This window comes from Balearica regulorum, chromosome 6 (assembly GCF_011004875.1).
Source record: "Balearica regulorum gibbericeps isolate bBalReg1 chromosome 6, bBalReg1.pri, whole genome shotgun sequence".
Classification (NCBI taxonomy): domain Eukaryota; kingdom Metazoa; phylum Chordata; class Aves; order Gruiformes; family Gruidae; genus Balearica; species Balearica regulorum.
The window spans coordinates 32570762-32592315 of NC_046189.1; the positions used below are offsets into that span (position 1 = coordinate 32570762).

At 42.1% G+C, this 21554-nt stretch overlaps 1 protein-coding gene across 2 annotated transcripts; it reads right to left on the reverse strand.

Annotated features, from left to right (window-relative positions):
- Positions 1–1139: 1139 nt before the first annotated feature.
- Positions 1140–21227, reverse strand: LOC104631757 (protein mono-ADP-ribosyltransferase PARP14). Of its 2 annotated transcripts, XM_075757121.1 has the most exons (19): positions 20857–21211; positions 20628–20734; positions 20515–20548; positions 19495–19569; positions 18542–18736; positions 16721–16981; positions 14651–14887; positions 11525–13779; positions 9895–10128; positions 9385–9606; positions 8674–8764; positions 7577–7726; positions 6977–7039; positions 5794–5961; positions 4713–4919; positions 4020–4613; positions 2693–2838; positions 1976–2150; positions 1140–1755 (listed from the first exon to the last, which is right to left on the reverse strand). In XM_075757121.1, the coding sequence occupies exons 1-19, from the start codon at positions 21065–21067 to the stop codon at positions 1466–1468; spliced, it is 5715 nt and encodes a 1904-aa protein (XP_075613236.1). In that variant the 5' UTR covers positions 21068–21211; the 3' UTR covers positions 1140–1465. The 2 variants fall into 2 exon arrangements, with proteins under 2 accessions (XP_075613236.1, XP_075613237.1); XM_075757122.1 differs by lacking the exon at positions 9895–10128 and having other exon boundaries at positions 20857–21227.
- Positions 21228–21554: the final 327 nt, after the last annotated feature.

A 21554-nucleotide genomic window follows, 5' to 3' on the forward strand; every position in this document is an offset into this window, starting at 1 on the left:
TGCGCAGGGCCCGCTGCTGCAAGGCTTCTGCTCCGTGCTTGATGCCCTAGGCACGGTAACGCAAGCACTGGTGAAAAAACACCTTGGTCTCCACAGCTTCTTGTGGTTGAGAAGCTGAGAACAAGTGCCTTACTGTCCCCTGGAGAGAGAGTTCAGACTGGCACAAGTGACCCACCAGCCGCAGAGGAGCACCCCGACCTCTGTCTCCTGTCACACTGATGGACCACCAACCACATGTATTTCTTACAGGGATCGATTAAGTCTAGTTATTTCAAAAGCAAAACTTAAGATGTTCACCCCCCATGCCCATACCTTGCTTTCAAGCACTAGAAATTCAAGTGTCACCATTTTTCAGCAGTTCAAACCTGACATAACCACAAGCAATAAAGCCCAAAGCAAGTGGTTCCAGCACTGCTGCAGAGGGAGCGATGGGGTGTGAACCAACAGGCTGATGCTTACAGCTCTGCTAAGATATTTGCAAGTTCACATTATTTCACACACTTTTCCTAGAAAACGTGTCCCTCGGCACTGTTTACCCTGCAATGATTATTGCTCACGTGGTTACACCAACCCATGGTAAAACCTTAAAGTAATAGCAAATAGTGGAAGATTTTCTCTCAATCATCCAATTAATTAAGAAGTCAAACTGATAGATTTGAAGGAGTCAACAGTTTCTAGAATAGGGAGGTGCTGCATCACTCTGCTTTCTAATATCTTACAGTAGCTAAGACAGACATATTTTTTATATTCCATCAACGTGCTACAAAGAAGATGATGTTACTTTGCTTGGAACTCCGAACTTTGGCTTGCTAATGATCACCCCCTTGAGATAACCTATTTATTTAAGCCTTAGCAACCTGCCCCAACCCCCCTGTGCTTTTCTTTGCTCTTCTAACAGGAAGGTCGCTGCAGCTGGTATTTGACAACAGAAACACCTTCTCAAAATCTACTTTCCTGTCTCTCTTAGGCTACATGTAAGTAACTCAGGCAACTTCAATAACCTTCTGTAGAACCTCTTGCTAACCTGGGTTATTGTATTAAAAACAAGCAAATCCATATTTGAGATGTCAACTTCATTGAAGTTCATTGGCTGAAAACTAATGCTAAATGTTCAGAGAAGTTTAGACAAACACAAGCCATTAACTACAATTAGTTCTTTTATTGAAAACTGCTGTATGATAATCAATGATGCAGATTGTCATTGACAGAGTGTAGGAAGCCATCAGGAATGCAACATCAAGCCGTTAGTGGCTGAGCCCAAGCGTTAAATATGCTCAGATACTTCAAGTGTAAACAAGCCATCTAGTTCAGTACTATCAAAAAGTGCCAGAGGTTGCTTAAATGTAACCAAGCTTTAAGAAATTAATTTTATAAACCATTTATTATTTTCATTGTATATTTTGTTATGTGTTTCTGACCTACACAAAGACTGCACATCTTTCAGGCTTCACTGTAACCAAAATGCTTATCTAGTGAAAGTGATAAGGTATTCTGGGTAAGCTTGAATGTCATTAAATATGATGAACATGGACGGCTGATTCACATTATCAGTTGAACTATCAAACAGATCTATGGAGTTACTAGCGTTTTTTGCTGCTGGAGTAATTGATCCTTTTTTCCCCAAAGAATATTCTCCAACAAGGACTCGAGCCAAGTACATGTACTTCTTCCCATCCACATCAGGTTTAGAGTAGGTGTCACTGGCAGAATAGTTGGCGTTAACAGCAAAGTATGTTCCATTTCCAAAGTGTGCAGCTGTAGTCAGAAAAACACATGTTTGTGAGTGTATCAGTAGCAGCACTCATCTGCCATCTTCAGAGCCTGGGAATCTCTTGACATTTTTGCTTTTTAATTGCAATAGGGAGATTTAACAAAACACATAATTTTGCATACAAGGGAGGACTGTACAGATGGCATGGCAAACCAGGCCTAGCCCTATCCAGAAAAGCAAGAGGTGTTTTGAAATTCACATTACCGTGCATTCCAGCATAGCTCCGGTTAAATCCACGCTCATTAATTAAGGTTAATGACTCCTTACTTGTCCCATGAAACAGAAGCTTCTCATTATTTCTGTTGCCATTTTTGTTATCCAGTTCACGCTTTTTTATTTGGTAGGCCTTCCAAAAAAATGGGTTCTGTATCCTTTCAATCTGCAAAATTTGGAAGTAAGACACATTAATTTTCTCTAGGTTGCTGTCATGACAAACATCAGTGTATCAACAATTCAATCTGCTCTCAAGATTCTCTTCCTAGCTCCAATGCATGTATACCAGATTATGAAATAAGTTAGTCAAATCACTCCAAACTTTGGCATGACAGACAGCAGAAACCAGGCCAAAACATGACAAAAAGACTCCATGGGAAATGAGACTGTTTCACAGGTTTCTGGGGCACAAATGACTCTCCTACCTGCAAAGCACACATGGCTTAAGCAAGCAAATGCTGTGCTCTAGTGTAGCAAAAGTGATTTAAAGAAAGAGCAGTCTCACTGGGCGCTGAAGAAGTGACTGCTTAAGACTTGCTGTAAATATCTTAATGGCAACATTAAACTGATGCTGATTAAAATTAGTGACAGCCATAAAAACTTGCCCAATTCAGAAATCCCAGTGGAATTTATTTTTCCATTGTTATTAATATTCTTCATCACTTGTTATCAAAGTATTTACACTCGGAAACGATGACATGCTTTTACCTTTTCAATTTTGAATGGCTGACAGGTCTGCAGAAACCTCTCCTGCACATCTCTATATTCTCTTGTTTCTGGTTTTAGTTGCACTATTTTGAGTCGCTGGTTTTGCATATCGTCCCACGTTGCAGGGAGCACTGTTGACTCTTGATCTGCAGAAGAAACAGAGTCATATTTACCCAAATCCTCTGCTTAAAATGAAATATGCCCTGCTACAAACCCTTCTAAATGCCAATACATCTAGCTTATCACTAGTGTCTGCTGGTCTTTGTCAGCCAAGAGTATTCCATGGGTCTTTTACCACAGGATTGGGGCACTGTAGTTTCTAGTTCGCCACTGCACTGGCAATTGATGTGCCTGAATTGGTAGTTCCTAGACAAATCTGTTCTTCACAGCTGAAGAGGGATCCTTTGTGATATCTTTTACCAGTAGCTTTCCCTGCAAATCAAGTTTTCAAGGACATGGAGCAAATGCAGAAATACCAGGTAGTTAATTCTCATCAACTAGGAGCAAAGCCTCTGAACAAGAAAGGGTTTAAATTAAAAAGTTCAAGAATATACTATCCACCTCAAAAGCAGAAGTCTTCCCTTCTTTCATTTCACACGAGGCCTAGTATCTAGCTGTATTGTCAAACAGTAACACTGACTGACGCATATGCTACAGACATCCAGCATTATAGGCTCCCTCAATTACAAGTATGAAATCCTTTTAATAAGTGACATTGTTTGGTAAGAGAACAAAAAATAAAAATCTGAAAATATGTGCAGGAGGCATTACTAAGGCACTGGGAGCTGCACAGTTACTTAAACCTGTCCACTTTCACTTTCAAGTGTGAAGTGGACAGAAAAAGTTGTTCCCATTAACATATAAAATGTGTCCCTATAAAACTGAGTCACAGCAGGACAAAGAAAAATAATACACTGGGAGAAGTCCTGTACGGATGAGTAAGAAAAAGATAGCTCCTTATATTGTAAAGTACTCTCTTCCATTTACCAGAAGTAAATGGAAGAGGGTACATCTCAAGAACAGAAGTGAGCTGAAATTTAGAATGACAACTGCTACAAGCATCTAATTCTTGCTAGTAAGCTTGTAAAGAAGCTCTGAACATTTCAAAGTGTTCAAAAAACCACCTACATTTCAAAAAAAATTAAACAACTGCAGATTCCTGTCTTTTTGTTTTCTAATTCAGTTCCTTTCTACATTCTCCAGAAATGGACCTACACAAAGCTCCTAACAATATTTTGCATATTCTTACCATTTTTTACTCTTACTAGGCTGGATGCAATTTGGTTTTAACAAGGGAATGTCAGTCTGTCAAGATGCTTTTACCTACCTTCAGATTTATCAACACGTAAAATGGTTATACGTTCTCCGTGGTCATCCACAGCACATCTACCTTCTATATCCACTGTGTATTTTTTCTCATCAATAATGACTGAAATATGTTTCCGTTTTGCCAAGAAAGCATCTTCCAAGTGCATATTTGTGAGACTGTTGAAGGGCACATAGGAATCCTTTCCAAAATATTTCCACTCAATTAAGTTTTGTAAGAGTTCTGCTCTGATCTCTTCCTGTTTAGCAGCTTTTACCTTGTGGATCATTTCTTGAACAGCTGAATAAGCAATCCAGACGTCTTTTGCAACACCTGAAATTCGAATAGAGCCACTATCCAAATGAAGAGCAATTTTTAATTTCTTTTGTAGGGCATGCAGTTCCTCGCTCTCCGCTTCACCGAAATGAAAGATAGACTCATCTATGATTTCTCTTTGAAACTGTTCCTTCAAAATTACACTTTTTAACCAGCTTTCAGCTTCTTCCACTTTCTTTTTGTTTTCACCACAAATCTGCGCAACAGCCATGTCGACTTTCTTTTCCAAAACTGCTTTTTTTCTTTCTTTTGGGGGCTGTTTCTCAGAGTTCCAGAATGCTACATTGTAATACACAAATATTGTAGTTATTATTAACCATTGACAGCTGGTGCTAAACAGATTGATCTAACACCTGTATTTAAGTGACATCTACTTACACGTTAACTTGGAAAGAAGTAATCTGGCTGCTGATTTAGGAGGATTTTCTCTTTTCTGCATGCTTGTAAGGAACACATTCAGCAGATGTGGCTGAAAGATGACAACTTTAATAGTTTTCACAGATGGAGCCAAGTTACTTCTTGCAAAGCCAGTTACTGCATCTAGCATGTCATCAGCTACTAGAGCTGGATCACGGCCTGCCTCACCTGAAACAAGTTATAAACATTTTGCCTTTAAAATGTGTTAATAACAACTGTCACAAATGGTTAAAGCATCTTTCAAAGAACAGTTATGAACACACTCACAGTCACTTGGATCATAAACAGGTCAGAAATAACTTTGGGGTGGCACTTAGGAAAGATTTCTATTTACCAGGAAAAGGAGGTTCAAGACCACCTTTCCAGCAAGGGAAAAAAGGAAGTTTACTTTTGTTGACATGGTGACTGATCAGGTTATGATGTAGAACATACGGCTTCGTTACCTAATAGGCCACAGGCCTGATGCTCAATGGCCCAGTAGCCAACTGTTTGCCCAAAAAGCAAGTCTGCTTTTATTAATGCAAGAGGTCCCTGCATGCATGGGCCCCAGTTCTGGATTCTCTGGCTCTAGGAATTTCTGCTGAATTAACTGAAAATAGCAACAGAAGAAAAAGGTACAATCTGGCCTTTTTGACAGGTTCACATTCCATCCGTATCAACCCTACTTGTGCAGCTGCTAGCCACAGTTGCATCATCTACCAGTTTCAGCAATGGAGAAGTAGCTCCCTAGATACTCTCTGATGAGATGCCCACACATATCAGGCTGCTGTGACAGATATTTGTGGTTCTCCAGGAACTACAGACGTACCTTTGAATCCTTGTTTGCAACAAAGCGTCAGCTCTAGAGCACTCGTATTCTTTACACGCTAACTGACTGCAAGGAGTGAAGCTTTCTAGGTCTTCATAACCTTCTAATAACAGTTTTAAAGTTTCTGAATATATTTTCGCCAACGAATAACCCCTCCAGATAAACCAAACTCCTCGCTTGAACTCTGAGATCAGCAGAATCACATGCACTTCATTTCAAGAAGGGAAGACAGACCTGTTCCAATTGCTGGGAAGGCAACAGAGGTGTACTGCTGTAATTCACACTCCTGAAGCACTGTGGAGACTAGCATCTTGATATCATCATGGGCAACAAAATGAATTATTTTTTTGCACGGCAGGCTTCCTGCTTGGGTGGTGATATAGCCCTTGTGAGGTTGTGAGGCTGAAAGATAAGTAGAAGAATGTAATCAATCCACAATTAGCCACAATATAGATGTGTACTAATCCTCATTAGGAGATAAGAAATTATGACAAATATGCTGCAGGATAAGCTTCAAGTCTCCTTCCACATACTGTGCAACCCCCTCTCTCTATTTTCACTTTCAAGGCACAGGGATTCACTTTATGTTTGTAAAATGTTTGGCAAATAAATTTTGTGTGCGCCTTTATTTGTCAAGTTTGCTCTGCAGACTTGGAAAACTTCATGCAGACTAGTACTTCGCTGTCTTCACACACACAAGCACACGCGCGCCATCTACCCTCAGGCTGCCGAGCCTGAATTACCCTCTTGGTCTGCGAACAGAGGTTTACATCTTATCTCCTCCACATAATTATTTTCCTTTGGTTGGTCTTCCAAGCTGACCTCCACATCAGCATCTTTCCCACTTCCCTTATTTTCTATGGTTTTAAACCACCTACTTGTCTATCCATACTCCTCATTCATTGTATTTGCTGAATTTGGTCTACAAATAAATGCCTCTTCTGAGGCAGGAACCCAACTTCACTGATTTTCCTTCTTGGTCATGCAGAAGATGTGGTAGTGGGTTGCTAGTTAAGCCAGTCGCAAACATTTTCTCACTCAGGAATGACAAAAGGAGTTACAGGTAGACAGTTGCTTCCGGTGAGGTATGGCTTCTCTATTTTCTGCCAACACTATCCCTTATGGCTCTGTTTGATGTAGACTCAATTTGTTTTTATCATGGAAAGCTTTACTGGAATAAGAAGATGCAATAATGAATAGACTTAGTTCTTTACATATGCTTAGAAGCGCTCTCTTCTTGATTTTTCTTTTCCTTCCCTCATTAGATGTTTTACAAATATCACATTAAATGATAAAAAAACTAGCTGATATAACAGTGCATAATTCAGATGGATTTACGGTAGGCACTGAGAAAGTATTCCCACAGATTCTCTATCATGCATGAACACCTTCAGAGAGGAGGTCAGAAGTGTTGTACCTAGTTGAGCACATTCATCTTCAACTGCTTTTCCAGCACCGTTCAGAATTGCTCTAGAGACACCTTAAATGAGAAGAGATATATGAAGACACTGTTACTACTGTTAATGCCATTAAAATTCCATCTGAGGCAGAACTGTGTACCACATAGTATCTAAAATATCTCAATCCTGATAACGGTAAAGGTTATAATTGAAAAGCACTGTTGCCTAAATTTTAGGCTTATGCTTTTCAATTCAAAGTGATGTCTAAAGTATATAACAAGTTTCACTGAGGTCAAAACCTCACTGAGGTTTGTCTTCTCCTTTAGTCCGAGAGATGTCCTATAAAAAGATTCTATTAAAAAATTAAAATGACTGGGTTTCCTTTCTGCAAGAGCCTTAAACATGCTATCCTGTAACATAGATTAACAAGAAAAAGAAAGTTTCAGACACTTCCTAACTGAACCTTCGTACCCTGAGAAGCAAAACATAAGCCACATTGTGAAACAACAGGGTTTGAAACATTGAAAAAAAAAACCCAAAATCCCAACTTCCTACTCTCCTTATGCAGCCCTTCCAACCACATGTTCTGTTTTCACACATAACACCAACTAAAATACCTGTTTTGAGTTTGAAGGTTTGGTTTGTTATGTTTACAATGACATCTCCCTCTTCCTTGGTAATATCGCCTTCCGCCACCTGGAACACGACGGAGCCAATTGTTATTTCATGTGCATCCTGTGCTGGGGTTGAAGAGGTACCGGAGAAAGCTGCAGGAAGGAAATACAGACTCTGAGCGATGAGGTAAGAGATAAGGGACATGTTAATGGGCACAACGCCTACAGAGACCACAGTTTGCCTCCAGACTCAGCATGTGAAGAGGACTGCCTGCCACATTAACTGAAAATCACTCCTTCTCACAGGAGTCTCTGATCAACCTTCACCTATTCCCATCATTGCTATTCATGCCAAAATGGCAGAAAAAACTTGTTTTGTTGCGTACTTGCTACACAGACAATACTTTGTGATATTTTACTATATAAGCCTTTGCAAAACTCCAAGGTAAGAGAGCAGCAAACTTTCCAAGTCTCACTCCCTCGCTCCTCTGTATCACAGAGTTTTCAGGCAGGTTCTCTACTGCATGGCAGGAACTTTTAACCTATGCGTTATTTGTAAAAAACTTGATTAAGTTTTCAATGTATAACTCATTTTCTACGCTCTGCAGTTCCATTAGGCTGGATGACACCAAAAATTTAGTTTTGTTTTTGCTAGTCATCTGAACGTGTAAAAGATTTAAGAGTATTCTAAAGAGGCCACTTTAAGACATATAACCAGGAACTCACCTGCCTTTCCAGTACAGAGGAAGATAATTGACTGTTCACGATCTAATCAAGTGCTGAAGCAATAAAAGACAAAGCCCTACTTGTGCCCTTGGCATGTGATAGCTTCTGATGTCCCGATTTGGAGGGACGCTATCCAGATAATGAATCACAGGTACATTTCTTTTTTTCTTAGCATCTCCAACACTGTTTTGGACATTACAGACACTCAACCTGAAAATACTACAGCAGCCACTTAGACTGTTACTTGGACTTTGACAATGACATGCTCACCAAACAAATATCTAAACATCCATAATGAATGCATTCCCTGGAATACTTGAAAGAATAATTAAAAAAAAAATCACGGGCACACAACTTCTGTGAAACAAGCTTACCTGTGCCTTGGCTAGCCTTATTTGGAGAAGTCTTCTGCACTTTAGCATCTACATTATTTCTACACCTGTTCTCAAGTTCACCTGAAAATTCCTAAAGAAGGAAATTACAATCAATCCCTGTAGAAGTCTTTAGATTACACAGTAGAAATAAAGGTTTGAAAAGTAAATTAAAGAACATTTAGAAAGAGCTTAACACAAATTACTTCATACCATCTGCCATAATGCTGGTGGCAATTCTTGATACACTGTTGTTCTCAGAAAGCAACATTATTCAGTGTAAGCAACAGACAGAATTGATAAATAGCATAATTATTCTTCCTAGAAAGACATTAGCACTCCATTGAAAGCACTTCTTTTTCCAAGAGTGAAGGCATCTATGCAGGAGCTGCAGCATATTTTTCTGTAGGCAAGTCCTAGGTACTGAAGAATTAGGTGAGTTGATGAGATAAAGACTAATTACACTTTTGTCTGTATTATTGCCAGGGAACAGAAAAGGACAGGAAGGGAGCAGTGCTGTACAGGACAGGCAGGTGACTATGAGGGGTAGAACCAAAAAGAGAACTTTCTGTACAGAGACTGCCAGCAAACTTTTTCTTTAGTATAAGAACAAGCATCCTGTGGATTCTTTGGAGATCATCAAATAGCCAAGTATCATGAGATAGACCCAAATAAATCAGCATATAATAGAGACAGAAAACCATGGTAACTCACCTGAATATTAGCTGTATCTTTTGGATGCAATAGAAAGTGAACTTCCTCAAGAGAATTTACTCTGTTTTTACTACTGAATTCAAATACCTTGTCAAACAGTAATTTAGCAACAACGGGCCTTGGGAATCCTAAATTCCCTGTCCCAATCGCTGGGAAAGTAATTGACTTTAAAGATAGTTCGTCAGCAATTTCCAGGCATTTTGTGATGATGTTGCCCAAGACCTGTAAAGCACAATTATTTTTTTCAATTACTGAAAGTAATATTTTTCCAGTATGTGCAATGTAGCACTTTCCCTTTTAGCTATCTCTTGGTATTAAAACACAATAATTGCATACATGACAAGGAATATATTAGTCAACAAGGGACTGGCCACACAGTTAAAAAAAGAACAGGCCAAACTCTCTCATCTCCTATGACACTGTCCCCCATTTCAAAGGCAAAGTGGCATTAAACCCATTATAAAGCCCAGTTAAATTAGAGTTCAGGCAAATAAAACCCCTTAAACCAACCTTTGCAGATGTGTGTCTCTGGGACCATGCAGGTACGACAGCATGAAGCACAACACTGCAACCTAGATTGTAACCTTCTGTTTTCAACACAGATCCTTCCTGAGGTGTTTTTCGTCGGCCTTCTTCTTCTAAGCCCATCTGAAGCATTTGCCCTGCCTTGCTTAGCAAGGCTTTAGAGAGTGGCCCGTTACGAAGCTGGAGATCTTTGCTAACACTGATGACAACAATGTCTGTCTGAAAAACACACAAGCAAAAACTCTAGCTTTTAAGTATCAAGTTTAAATTTTGCACTGATTAATCAAATACAGCCTATCTGCTGATTTACAATGTAAATGTTTAGGACAGCAACCTGAGAGTGAACAAAGTTTTGGAATAAATCAGAAAAGTTATGCTCCGTTCTAACACCATGAGCCTGCCCATAGCCACACAAAAGCTGAGTTAACAGTGAAATTAGTTTAAAGCCAAACAGGAGAAACTTAAAATTCTGCATTTCTAGTCTACTCATTCTACTTCCATTTGAAAAACTTTTACGCAAGTTTATTCTCCAAGAAAAGCTTGCAGACGAAAAATCTGTGTTCACTGAGGTAAACAAGACCTTCCATACAGGACTGGTCTAGAGAAAAAGGAGAAGCTGAAAACAAACAACACTGGAGGAAAGCTAAGGAGAAAGAAGTGAGCAAAGCAGTAACTTAGAAGGGAGAGAAATACAAAGGGCTATGAACATTATGTCAAGCACTATATTAAGCTCCTCTGTAATGTATATTCTGCCCTGACCAACCAGAAGAGCTGCATGCATAAGCTGTGGGAATCATCTACTCCTGAAAGGATTTGCTGGCCACTATGGAACGAGTTCTGAAAGGAGTTAGCTTCCAGTATTGGTGATCCCAGTAAAGTAGCTATCAGCCAGCTAACAGCAATTCAATACTGGAGGCAACTGGAAATCAATTTGTGAAGTTGGTTCTCCATAGGAAATGCAATAGCAACTGCATATTGCGTGCCACTGTTCACCAGTGACATAATGGGTAATAGTTCCCCAGATTGATACACTACAGATGCAGGGAGAACCAGAGTGGCGCTGGGCCCAGGACTCAAAGGTGCACAGGTGCGCTGCCTCAGGACCACAGTGGATCTGGAAGGAGTCCAGCCGCTCTCACACAGCAGGGCACTCGTGTTAACCAACACTGAACACCGTCTTTTGCTTTTGCACTAGTACCACCCTCCTGTAATCAGGATTTCTGGGAAGGTCAATGCTGTGTGCAGGCGGTTCCTGACCAGCAAGGTAGGGTCAGGGGGGTTCGGAGTCCAGAACCACCACTCTTGCTGACCCCGGTTGCTTCGGCTAAACTGTAATGCACCGTGTACCATAGGGATCTGTGTGCCTGTGTTAGGAGATGACAAAATGCAATGCTACACAGCCACTCGTATCTATCATGTAAGACACTCATCTAACTGCAATTCTTATTGTCAGCAGTGAAAGCCAATTTCAATAAGTTGTCAAACATGTTACATTGCTAATTACAGATGGTGATCTAAGGTTGGCCAGGTTTTGGTTTTGCATTTGTTTTTTAAAAACAAAAACACCAAAAAAGCCCAAATGATATTTTAAAAGCAGGTAATTCAAAACACTTACTGTAGCATCTTCAATGCTTCCTTTTTTCAGCATGATGTCAAGGCCTTCCTCAGTTGTTACCAATGGGAAGTTCTCACTATTTTGAGTAATCTTGCTTTTCTTAGGCTGATGAGCTGTACTTGTCTGATGCAGTGACCTGCAGGAAGGTGAACGATCCGAAAACACTTCTGTCAGTGCCTTGATGAAAGCTTGAATGTTAATCTCTGCAAAATCCACAAGATGAACCTCCTTCAAGCTGCTGTCCCCCATGGATTCTTCCAAGGTCTCCTTGATGGAGGATACAATGGAATACGTACACAGTTCCAGCGGGAAGCCAAAAATCCCTCCACTTATAGCAGGTAGAGCTATAGAACGATGATTGTATGTTTCAGCTAGTTGTAGACTTTTCTTCACTGTCTTTCTTAACAAGTACACGCACTTTTCTGCTTCAAACTTGCTCCACCTGGGCCCAACAGCATGAATGACATTCTTGCAGGGGAGTTTCCCAGCTCCTGTGATCACAGCGCACCCAGGCTGCAAACGCCCATTCTTCCTCACCAGCTCGTCACACTCCTGTTGCAGCTCTGGACCGGCCGCTTTTAACAGTGCCTCAGCAAGGCCACCGATGTGTTTTAAGTCTTCATTAGATGCATTTACCACAATATCAACAGGGTAAGTGCACAAGTCAGCTTTATAAACCCCTATTACAATTCCACCCATGGTCACCTGCTTATAGGGCTTGCTTATATTACTGTGTTCTTGCTGTTCTTCCGGCTGTTGTTCTGACTGCTCTTCTAGCCTAACTAGACACTTAAAGTCTTGTTTTGCACTAGCGGCAAAAAAGGGTTCTCGCTCTTTGAAATACGACCTGGCTCCTGGCTCTTTAATTACCACACGCTTATAATGCAGGCTGGACAGAACTTGCTCAACTAAGGTGACTCCCTTCAGCACTTCTTTTCTTGGCCCACTCAAGGATATAACTCTACATTTCTTCTGTGTGCGAAAGTCAACTTTCACGCCTTTATTCTGTAAGTCACCCCAAACATTGGTCTTCTCTTTCTCAAAGAACATTATGACCGCCATAGGCTTTCCTCCGATAATCTTTTCTTCATATGTGTTCTCATCTATAAAGTTAAAAAGTTCCTCAAAGGCTTTTGCTACTGCTTGAGAACAACCAGCAATGATGACCTGATTCGCTGTCTGAGTGACATTTACAGCTTCAGTAGAACAGTTTTGCTTGGTAAGCATGCTCCATTCCTTCTTCTGGAGGACTGACTCATCCTCCAAAGCAATGCTTTTATAGTCCAGTTCCTTCTTTATTTCTTCTTCTGCTTTTAGGAGATCCTCAGGAGTACTCCCTTTCAAGATGATAGCTCCTGTGCCAAGCTCATAAAAGGCATTAATTTGTTTTGACATGAACAGGCTCTGTGACAGGGTTTCATTATCAATATGCTCTAAAAATTGGAAAATATAAGGGTGGATATCAAGTGTTTTCTCTGCCATGTTGCGCATATTATCTAATATTTCTCCTTTTACTTTATAAACTTCCTCAGGCACCCCACACAGGTTAATTATCTTCTGCAAATGATCATAAGTTATCTTTAAGGCTGGGAACTCCGTACAAACTTTTTCTTCAAGACCAGTAGTCTGTAAAATTGCATATTCCCCTGGACTCATTACCACCATTTCTTCAGTTCTTTGCTTTTCTCTTTCAATTTCTCTGGTGGCCTTTTCCAACAGGAACTTCAGTTCTGGTGTGACATTGTTCACAACTTCTTTTTCACCAACTAGAACAAGTAAATCCTCGGAAACACATGGGATTACCAGAACTTCATTGTGCGTAAAGCTGTTTCTAACGGCTTCCCATACCTCTGTGCTTCCTTGACATTTAATTGCTTTGTACTTCGATATGCTATGTGAAAATGCTGTGGAAACATTTTCATTCCATGTCTTGGTCAATCGAGAGAGTAATCTCTTCTGCTCAGACAAAGTAGCTGAAGGATGCAAAGTAACTTCTGGGTCTGCACAGTGCGGTTCAGGCCATGTTAGTACACAATTACACTTTGCCATTTCACAACTTATTGCCTCAATTAGCCTATTATTTCTCAGCAAGTAACACCAGATATGCGGATCCAGAGGCAATGTAATTGGATCTGGCATCTTTACTTGTGGTCCTTCCTTTCCATATAGAGCTGATCCCAGCGAGGCGTAGTAAGGATAGACAGAGACTGGCATTTTGTTGAGCGAATGCTGCTTTGCCAAGATATTGGTTATGTCTAAAACAAACAAACAAACAAACCCCCAAAAAATTAATGCTAACACTTAAACCAAAAGATCTTCTGGGTTGTTTTTTTTTTTTAAACTTTCTTTTCTACATGATAATGATTATTATGTCTAAGAATAGTTTTACATTAATTTTCCCCCCTTCCCAGATAGAAATAATTTCAAATTATTGAAGAGTTACTGGTTTTAAATGCCAGAAACCAAGTTAGAGACAGTAAAGAACCAACACTGTCCACTCCAGGAGGAGGCACACACAGCACTGTCTCTGCCCCCACTTTTGTTATACATGGTACTTGGTAGTTGTCTGGGCTATTACTCAGCAGTATCAAATCACAGCTCCTCCCTTTCCCCCCCAAAAAAGCATCTATTTTCTTCAACTTCCTTTCAGCTCTGCCCTTCACTGTAATGTCTCCAGCTTCCCCCTTGCCCTCCACCTTCCAGAGATGCTCATGTTTCTTTCACTAGCTGGACAAGCCACAGCACCTGCTCTCTGCCCAAAAACCTGTCCAAGAAACCATCCTCAGATGAGCCAGACAGCTCACATTGCCATGGGGCAGCTGGTGGTGAAGGTGGTGGGGAGAAGTCTACTGCACTATGTGGGACTGTGCTTTCTCTGCTGAATTCAAACTCTGTAAGGATCAAGATCTGGGTGAAATGAACTGTGCATAAAAGGAAAAAAAATCTATGCCTCATGCCCAGCTGGTCCAAAACTTAAGCTTGCACTCCAGTTAGCACAAACCTGCTGAGAAAGTACCAGATCTGCTGTTTTATGAAGGCAAAGTAGGCATTTCTCTAGAAAATACACATTTTTATCTTTAAGTGAAGGGATCTCAAAGAAATAAAGGCTTTGTATTTCTGCTTTACCTTTATGGTCACTGAATGTAATGATAGCTGCATCTTCATCAGGCAGCTGTTGAACATCCACCACTTGCGCACCTCCGTTCTTCTTATTTTCAAAGTAGATGGTTATATAGTCAGTGGATATGTTAGGTGGGATATTTTCAACCCTAATGCTTTTTGTTAGCTCAAGGCACCGTGCAGTAATATTTTGTTGCTTTGCTCTGTGGTTTTGATTGAGCATTTTAGCAAATTCCCCTGCAGCTAGAAAGGAAAGGGAGAAGGAAAAAAAAAACCCCACAACATGAAATTAGGTCACTTTTCTACTATGATGTTAGCAGACTATTGCTGTGTGTGTTGACCAAAGCACTGAATTACAAAGCATCTGTCAACTTGGAGGTGCCCACAAAGCTACTTTCCACATATTCAGTACCTGTCACCTAGCATTCACCACATGGTTGATCACGACTGTTGACTACAACTACCATAGTCAGAATTTGTCACTACTTTTCCTACTGAGCAGCACTGGGTCTCTTTAACCCTGGAAGGGTTTATGGCTTTATACACAACTGATCAGATGTAAGTCAACAGTTTAGATTTGGATTCCTTCAGTTTTATGATAAACACATTCTATTTTTGGCTATTTTTCCTCCTGTTATCATCAGAGTAAAAGATAGTCAAGTCACTTTTATGTCTGTCAGGCAAACAGACAATTAAGTTTTTAAAGGATCTACTTATTTCCTAAAGGCTACACCAGAAGTTTGGGATTGGACCACGAGATGAGAGGTAAATAATTTCTGACTGCTAAAGTAGGAAACCCTACACTTTCTCAGAGACTAAAAACTTCTTTATTTAGTTATACCACAGACTAATCCCTTTACAACTTTAAGATTTCTGAGCCACTTCATTCTTACATATTACCAGCAATACAACTATTCCCATGACATTGACTCAAAGTGGCATATAACTTGTTTTCACCATATTTTACCTTCTAAAGAGATTTACAACTTTTCCACACATAAAACAGAATTCTCTCTTTCCTGTCCCACCTCCTCACCCAGGATCAAGCACACATAAAATCACCTTATCCCTAAAAGGACTCAAGTGCCACAGCACTGAAAGAATCTTGGAACCAGTTCATCGTTGCCAGTTTAATTCAGTTCTCTTGGTAATGTAGTGCTTTTATCTCCACATCAGCTATGGCATTGGCTTACATCATTTCTGAATCTGGTCTTATCATACCACTTACTGTTACCCATGTCCTGGGATGGAATTTGTTAATAATATCAACCACAAGTCAACCAGGAAATCCTCCCAGCCTCTCACTGATGAGAAGTAGGAGCAGACATCTCTCCATCACCTGGAAGAATTCTTTGTCATCAATCATTAATAAAGCAGAAGAGAAAGTGTATGGTTTCAAACACACTAAAAAACCACAGTGGGCACACAGTAGGTTAACAACTACTTGGTATTGCAGCATCAGGCAAAGCCTATGGTGTTAATTTCACGCTTCACATAACTGAGAGCTGCCACTCTGCATAAGGATAGCTGGACTTGCCTTGGCATCCCAGCATCCAGCCCAGTGTCCTCTCTCCAGCAATGGCCACAGCAGGTATCTAGAGAACAGCTGTAAGAAGATGCTGCTTCCCTAATCTTCTCCCAGCCTCCAACTATTTTTTAGTGCAGTAGATTTCCCAAGCCTGATGCAGTCTACCTAATAACCTTAAAAAGCTCTGTTCCGCATACTTGTTCAATTATCCCTCAAACCCATTCAGACAGACCCATGTAACACCTTTTGACAAGGAGAGCCTTTATCATTGATCTGAGACATCCTTTTGTTGCTTGTGTAAAGTTATGGTTTCTTTTTCAGTCCTGCCTGTTCTGTTTACTGTCTAAATCAGAGCTAGCCCTCTTCTGACTTACACTGGCCTCTATACCTTACAGATAAAAGGTATGTCATTAACTTTAGTAGAGTAAATCCTCATTTAAAATTACAATATCAGATTAAACCTATGACAGAAAACATTCATTTCTGGTTTAGTCTCCCTCACACACACAAGTAGCTAATAAAAGAGATCTGCAACTCTGACTCCTTACCAGTATTTTCAGTAAAAGTAACCACAGCAGCATGCATTTCAGGGATCATTTCCACACTGAAGTCACCATCATCCTCTGACAAGCCACTGATGTTCTCTACCAGCATAATTAACATGTACTCTTTTACTGTCTCTGGCACATTTTCAAGCACAACTATGGCGGAAGGCAGGGATTCTTGAGAGTCCTCCACTTGGCATGGTTTAACAAACAGATCAGTTTTCTTCACCGAGTGATGCTTCCTTTGCAAAACTTCTTGGGCATCTAGTTCCACAGGAAAACAAAGATGTGATCTTCCCTTTCTCCCCCACCGCAGCAGATCAATATGTTAAATTCCACTCTACTTTAAAAATCTGGCCAGTCATATTTTTTCGTATCACAGAAGTAATGCAAATAAAGCAAAACTGGATCAAAAATTAGGATCCAGATAAAAGCCACTCTATGATCTAGACGAGCCCAGTCTCCTCAAAGGGAGGAAAAAAAAAAAGAAAAGTTGTTACTTTTTGGGGTAAATGCTACCTTCTTTCTACTGCCCTCAAGCACAAGAAACCATTCTCCAGATTAGTAATACCTAATAAATAGTAAATAAATACAAAGATAAGCAGGATGGAAAACCTTTAACTATTAACTATATTTAACTATTTTTCCTGCATAGACAATTTCTTCTTTTTGCATACATCCTTCACATGCTAACAAGAAACCAACAGCACTTTAGCTTAAATGAAAACATACGAAAACTACAGATAAACTGAAGCAACTTTAAAATCATTTTCTCCAAAGAGGTGAGCATTCACCTCTGTCTTACAAATTGTCCTGGTTTTGGCAGGGATAGAGTTAATTTTCTTCCTAGCAGCTGGTATATTGTTGTGTTTTGGGTTTAGGATGAGGAAAATGTTGATAACACATAGGTGGTTTTAGTTGTTGCCAAGCAGTCGAGGACTTTTCAGCTTCTCATGCTGCACCACCAAAGAGAAGACGGGGGGCACCCAAGAAGCTGGGAGGGGACACGGCCTGGACAGCTGACCCAAACTGGCCAAAGAGATATTCCATACCATATGGCATCATGCTCAGTGTATAACTGGGGTTTGGCCACAAGGGAGGGCAGCTCGGGAACTAGCTGAGCATCGGCTTCAGGTGGTAAAAAATTGTGCTCTTCATCACTTGTTTTGTATACGCTTTTATCATTATTATTCTCTTCCTTTTCTGTCCTATTAACTGTCTTTATCTCAACCCACAAGTTTTGCTTCCCCCCCCCTCCATTTTCGATTCTCTCCCCAATCCTGCTGGGGGCAGAGGGTGGTGGGATGGTGAGTGAACAGCTGGGCTCCATGGTTGTTTTAGCTGCAAGCTGAGTTAAACCATGACACAAATACATAATATTTACTACCTCTTTTCCTCCCAATCTGCAAAGCCCTAGCAACTGAAATGAATATGAAAGAAAATACAACAAAATAGTATTTACCCTTGATCTGCAGTTAATACTGTACTACGCTTTATCCAGTCCCCTGAACTAGAATTAAAGCTTACTTATTCTGCAGTGCTCCTGACATCATTTCTCCTGTATTATTCTCTGTGAGCCTTGATCAAGCATTTGGGAGAGGTCTAGAGAACCACTTCTTTCCCTGTGGGTTATTATAAACACTGTCAGTAAACCTTATCTGCATTGGATAGACAGGCACATTTGCTCCTTTTACCTCCTGTCATTCCTTGGCAATACTATGCCATTTCTGCTGGAGGAATGCACACAAAGAGATCCAGCACCAGCAAAGGCCTATTTTTAAAAGGGAGTTTTAGTAATGTAACATCCACAAGATACGATCGTACCTTCCTCATCCTGAAAGGTGATGATCATTTGCTGACCCTTTTTGATGCAGGACTGGATAGTCCCCCCACCAGACTTCTTTTTATTTTCAAAGTACATTTCCACAATCTCATCTTCTATTTCCTTCCCAAAGGCAGTGGTTACTATGACAGATTTCCTAGACGTTGCTTTTTCTGCTTCCAGTTTCTCACGTGATTCTGAAATGAAAGATCACATCCTAATGCCTTAGGCAAAAGTTAAGAAAAAACCCAAGCTTATTATCTCCCAAGCTTTCACACTACTTTTTGTTCAGATCACAGATAAGATCAGGGAAAAGAATATGCAAATAAACAGTAATTTTGGTTTGGTTTCCTACAACAGCCTTTAAATCCTAAACAAGCTGAGCATAGCACTACCTGAGTTGTCATATAAACAGCTGATGAGAAAAGGCTTCCATTCATCACCAGGAAAGGACAGCAGAAGTAACGACTATGAATGCTTGTTCTCAAATCCCCAATGAAGGGAACCATCACTCTTCTGCCTGGGCACCCTCTCCTTTTACAGTTCCAGCCACTGCTTTCTGTTGCCACGGTTCTACACGTGCTGGCTGCCACAGGAGCTCAGGTGTACCTGGGGTACACAGCTACGGATGTTCTATCACAGGTCACCCTGGCAGGGCTGGTGGAAGCTGGGAAGGTCTGGGTAGCGACAGCCTTACCCAGAACAAAGCTCAGCATCCATTGCATATTCTCCCTAAGGAACTGAGCTCTCTGAGGCAGCCAGTGAAGTGGGGACTTTCCTAAAGGGACTTATACAAAGAAAAAAATTTACTTATTTTAACCTGAGAGGACAATTTCTACTATAGACAAACACCACAAGCCACCCAGGTGACCATGGCACTATCCTAGCATAAAGGTCAATGAAAACCAATAATGCAAGAATACACTGGTCTCTGCTTGATAAGTGGCATGCTTACCTGTTTTCTCCTGCTGAGTGCACACAGAAGCCTCCTTATTCTGGCAGGTGGGAAGAGACACCTGGGGTTCATTAACTAGAGATAAATGACAATGCTTCATCAGTCACTGTACACTTCAAGAAGAAAAAGGTCATGTTCTTGGAGACCCAGGGGCTAAACCAGCTTGAATTTAGTTTCATTTGATACTGCCAGAATCACAGACTTCCTTCTGTTCCTTTTTTCAAACTATATGTTGAATGTGGTTACAGAAATATCCTTCAAACTCAGGAAAGCCTCAGGCATAATCTCAAAAACCAAACTAGCACATAGCCATGCTGCGTGAACCACTGTGGGCAGGTCCTCCCATGCATTACAGCACTATCCTCATACCAAAACCATCCTGCCAAACAAGAGATCTGTCCAGGACATCCCTCCCCTGCAGGAAAGAGCAGTTAGAAACCAGGCACCTCTGTAAAAGTGTCTATCATGTGACGTGTTCTGACTCTGCACGGCATCTCCACCTGCTAGTTTAAAGCAGTAAGTAACACAGCTTAATTAGAAAACAAAACATAACAGTGCTGTCTGCCAGACTCCCAATCCTCACCTGTGTGCCACCTTTATTTGCACAAATAAGTAATTTGCATGTAGAGATAAGCAGGCTATGTATGATTAGCAAACTCTGGCCCGCAGGGAGAACACACGTGATGTTAGCTGGAGCCACAGCAAAAACTGCATAGAAAGTTAGTTCGTTCACTTTTTATGCATGCCTTGGAGTTAAACTTCGGGGCTGTGCTTTAGGAATTAAATTAATTTAGTGCTGGGGGCAGGGAGGCAAGAGTACTACAGCTCAAGGCCAGCCTGTACAAGCACTCGATAGCTAGACACCAGTTTCTGCCACCTCCCCGCGCCCCCCGCCCCGCTCCTCCCGTTCGGCCTCCCTGGGCCAGCGCCGAGCTGCGGGGTGGGCCAAGCCCGGAGCCCCAGCCCTGCAGGGCCAGGACGAGCGTTTCAGCCCCGCACCGCGCTTCACGCAAACCCTACCTGGCGCTGCGGCCCCGCCGGCCCGTCCCACCTCCTGGAAGCGGAACGAGAGGAGAGCGGTTACCCACGGACCCGCTCGCCCGGCCCTCCCCGCCCAGAGCCGTCCGCCTCACCTGCGCGGCGTCGCCGCCCGCGGACAGCTCGGTGACAAGCAGCGACAGCCGCCCTCTGGGTCCCCAGTCAAGCTCATGGACTCGCCGGTCGAGCACCCGCTGCCTCACTGCCAACACGACAGGCACCGGTGAGGGGAGGGAAGGAGAAGGGAGGGTGGCGGCCGCCCCCCTCGCCCCCGACACGCGGGAAACGGCCATTAGCACCCCCTCCCCCGCCCCGGCCGCTCACCCTCGGGGTGGGCGAAGCAGACGACGAGATGCCCGGTCCCGGTCCCGGTCCCGGTCCCGGTCCCGGCCCGCAGCTCGCACTCGCCGCCGCCCGAGCGCTTCTGGCTCTGGAAGTAGCAGAGCAACTTCTTCCTCAGGGCGGGCGGCGGCTCGGCGGAGCCCCAGTCGCCTCGCACCAGCAGCGGGAAGGCTCCCGGCTGCTGCCCCGCCATGGTCGTCTGTACTTCTCCCTCCACCCCGCCGCTTTCGGTTTCGTTTCTTCAGCGAAGAAACCAGCGACGACCCTGAGCTCCGCCTGCGCCGGGGGCGGGCGGTCCCCGCAGGCCGGGCCGAGCGGGTCAGCCCGAGGCCCCGTTCCCCCGCCGCGCCTCCTCACGGGGGCAGGAAGCGGCCTCTTACCGCCCTTGGAGAGCAGCCCGGGTTACGCAGCTAGCATTGCTCAGGAGATCATAAATGTAGCGTTGTACTTCCACAGAGTTGTACAAGAAGCCGATCTTACAAATAACAGCTGTTTTCAATGCCTGAGCTTATAATGGTTAGGCACTGGGTAGTACAGACCTCACTCCCCCTGTATTATGCTTTCAAATCGAGTCGTGACACAAAGTAATATTACCTATTTCCATCATTCTGCATCAGAAATACTTCTACAACTGTGCAAGACTGCAATGGAAAAATATTCTCCTCAGACCGACGTGTCAG

Excerpts from the sequence above, each read along its gene's own strand:
- LOC104631757 (XM_075757121.1), bottom strand. The coding sequence starts at position 21,067 with ATGGCGGGGCAGCAGCCGGGAGCCTTCCCGCTGCTGGTGCGAGGCGAC. Across the intron at positions 10,129-11,524 it reads GAAGCATTGAAGATGCTACA|ACAGACATTGTTGTCATCAG; the intron begins GTAAGTGTTTTG and ends TGTGTTTTTCAG. Across the intron at positions 7,727-8,673 it reads TAAGGCTAGCCAAGGCACAG|CTTTCTCCGGTACCTCTTCA; the intron begins GTAAGCTTGTTT and ends TCCTTCCTGCAG.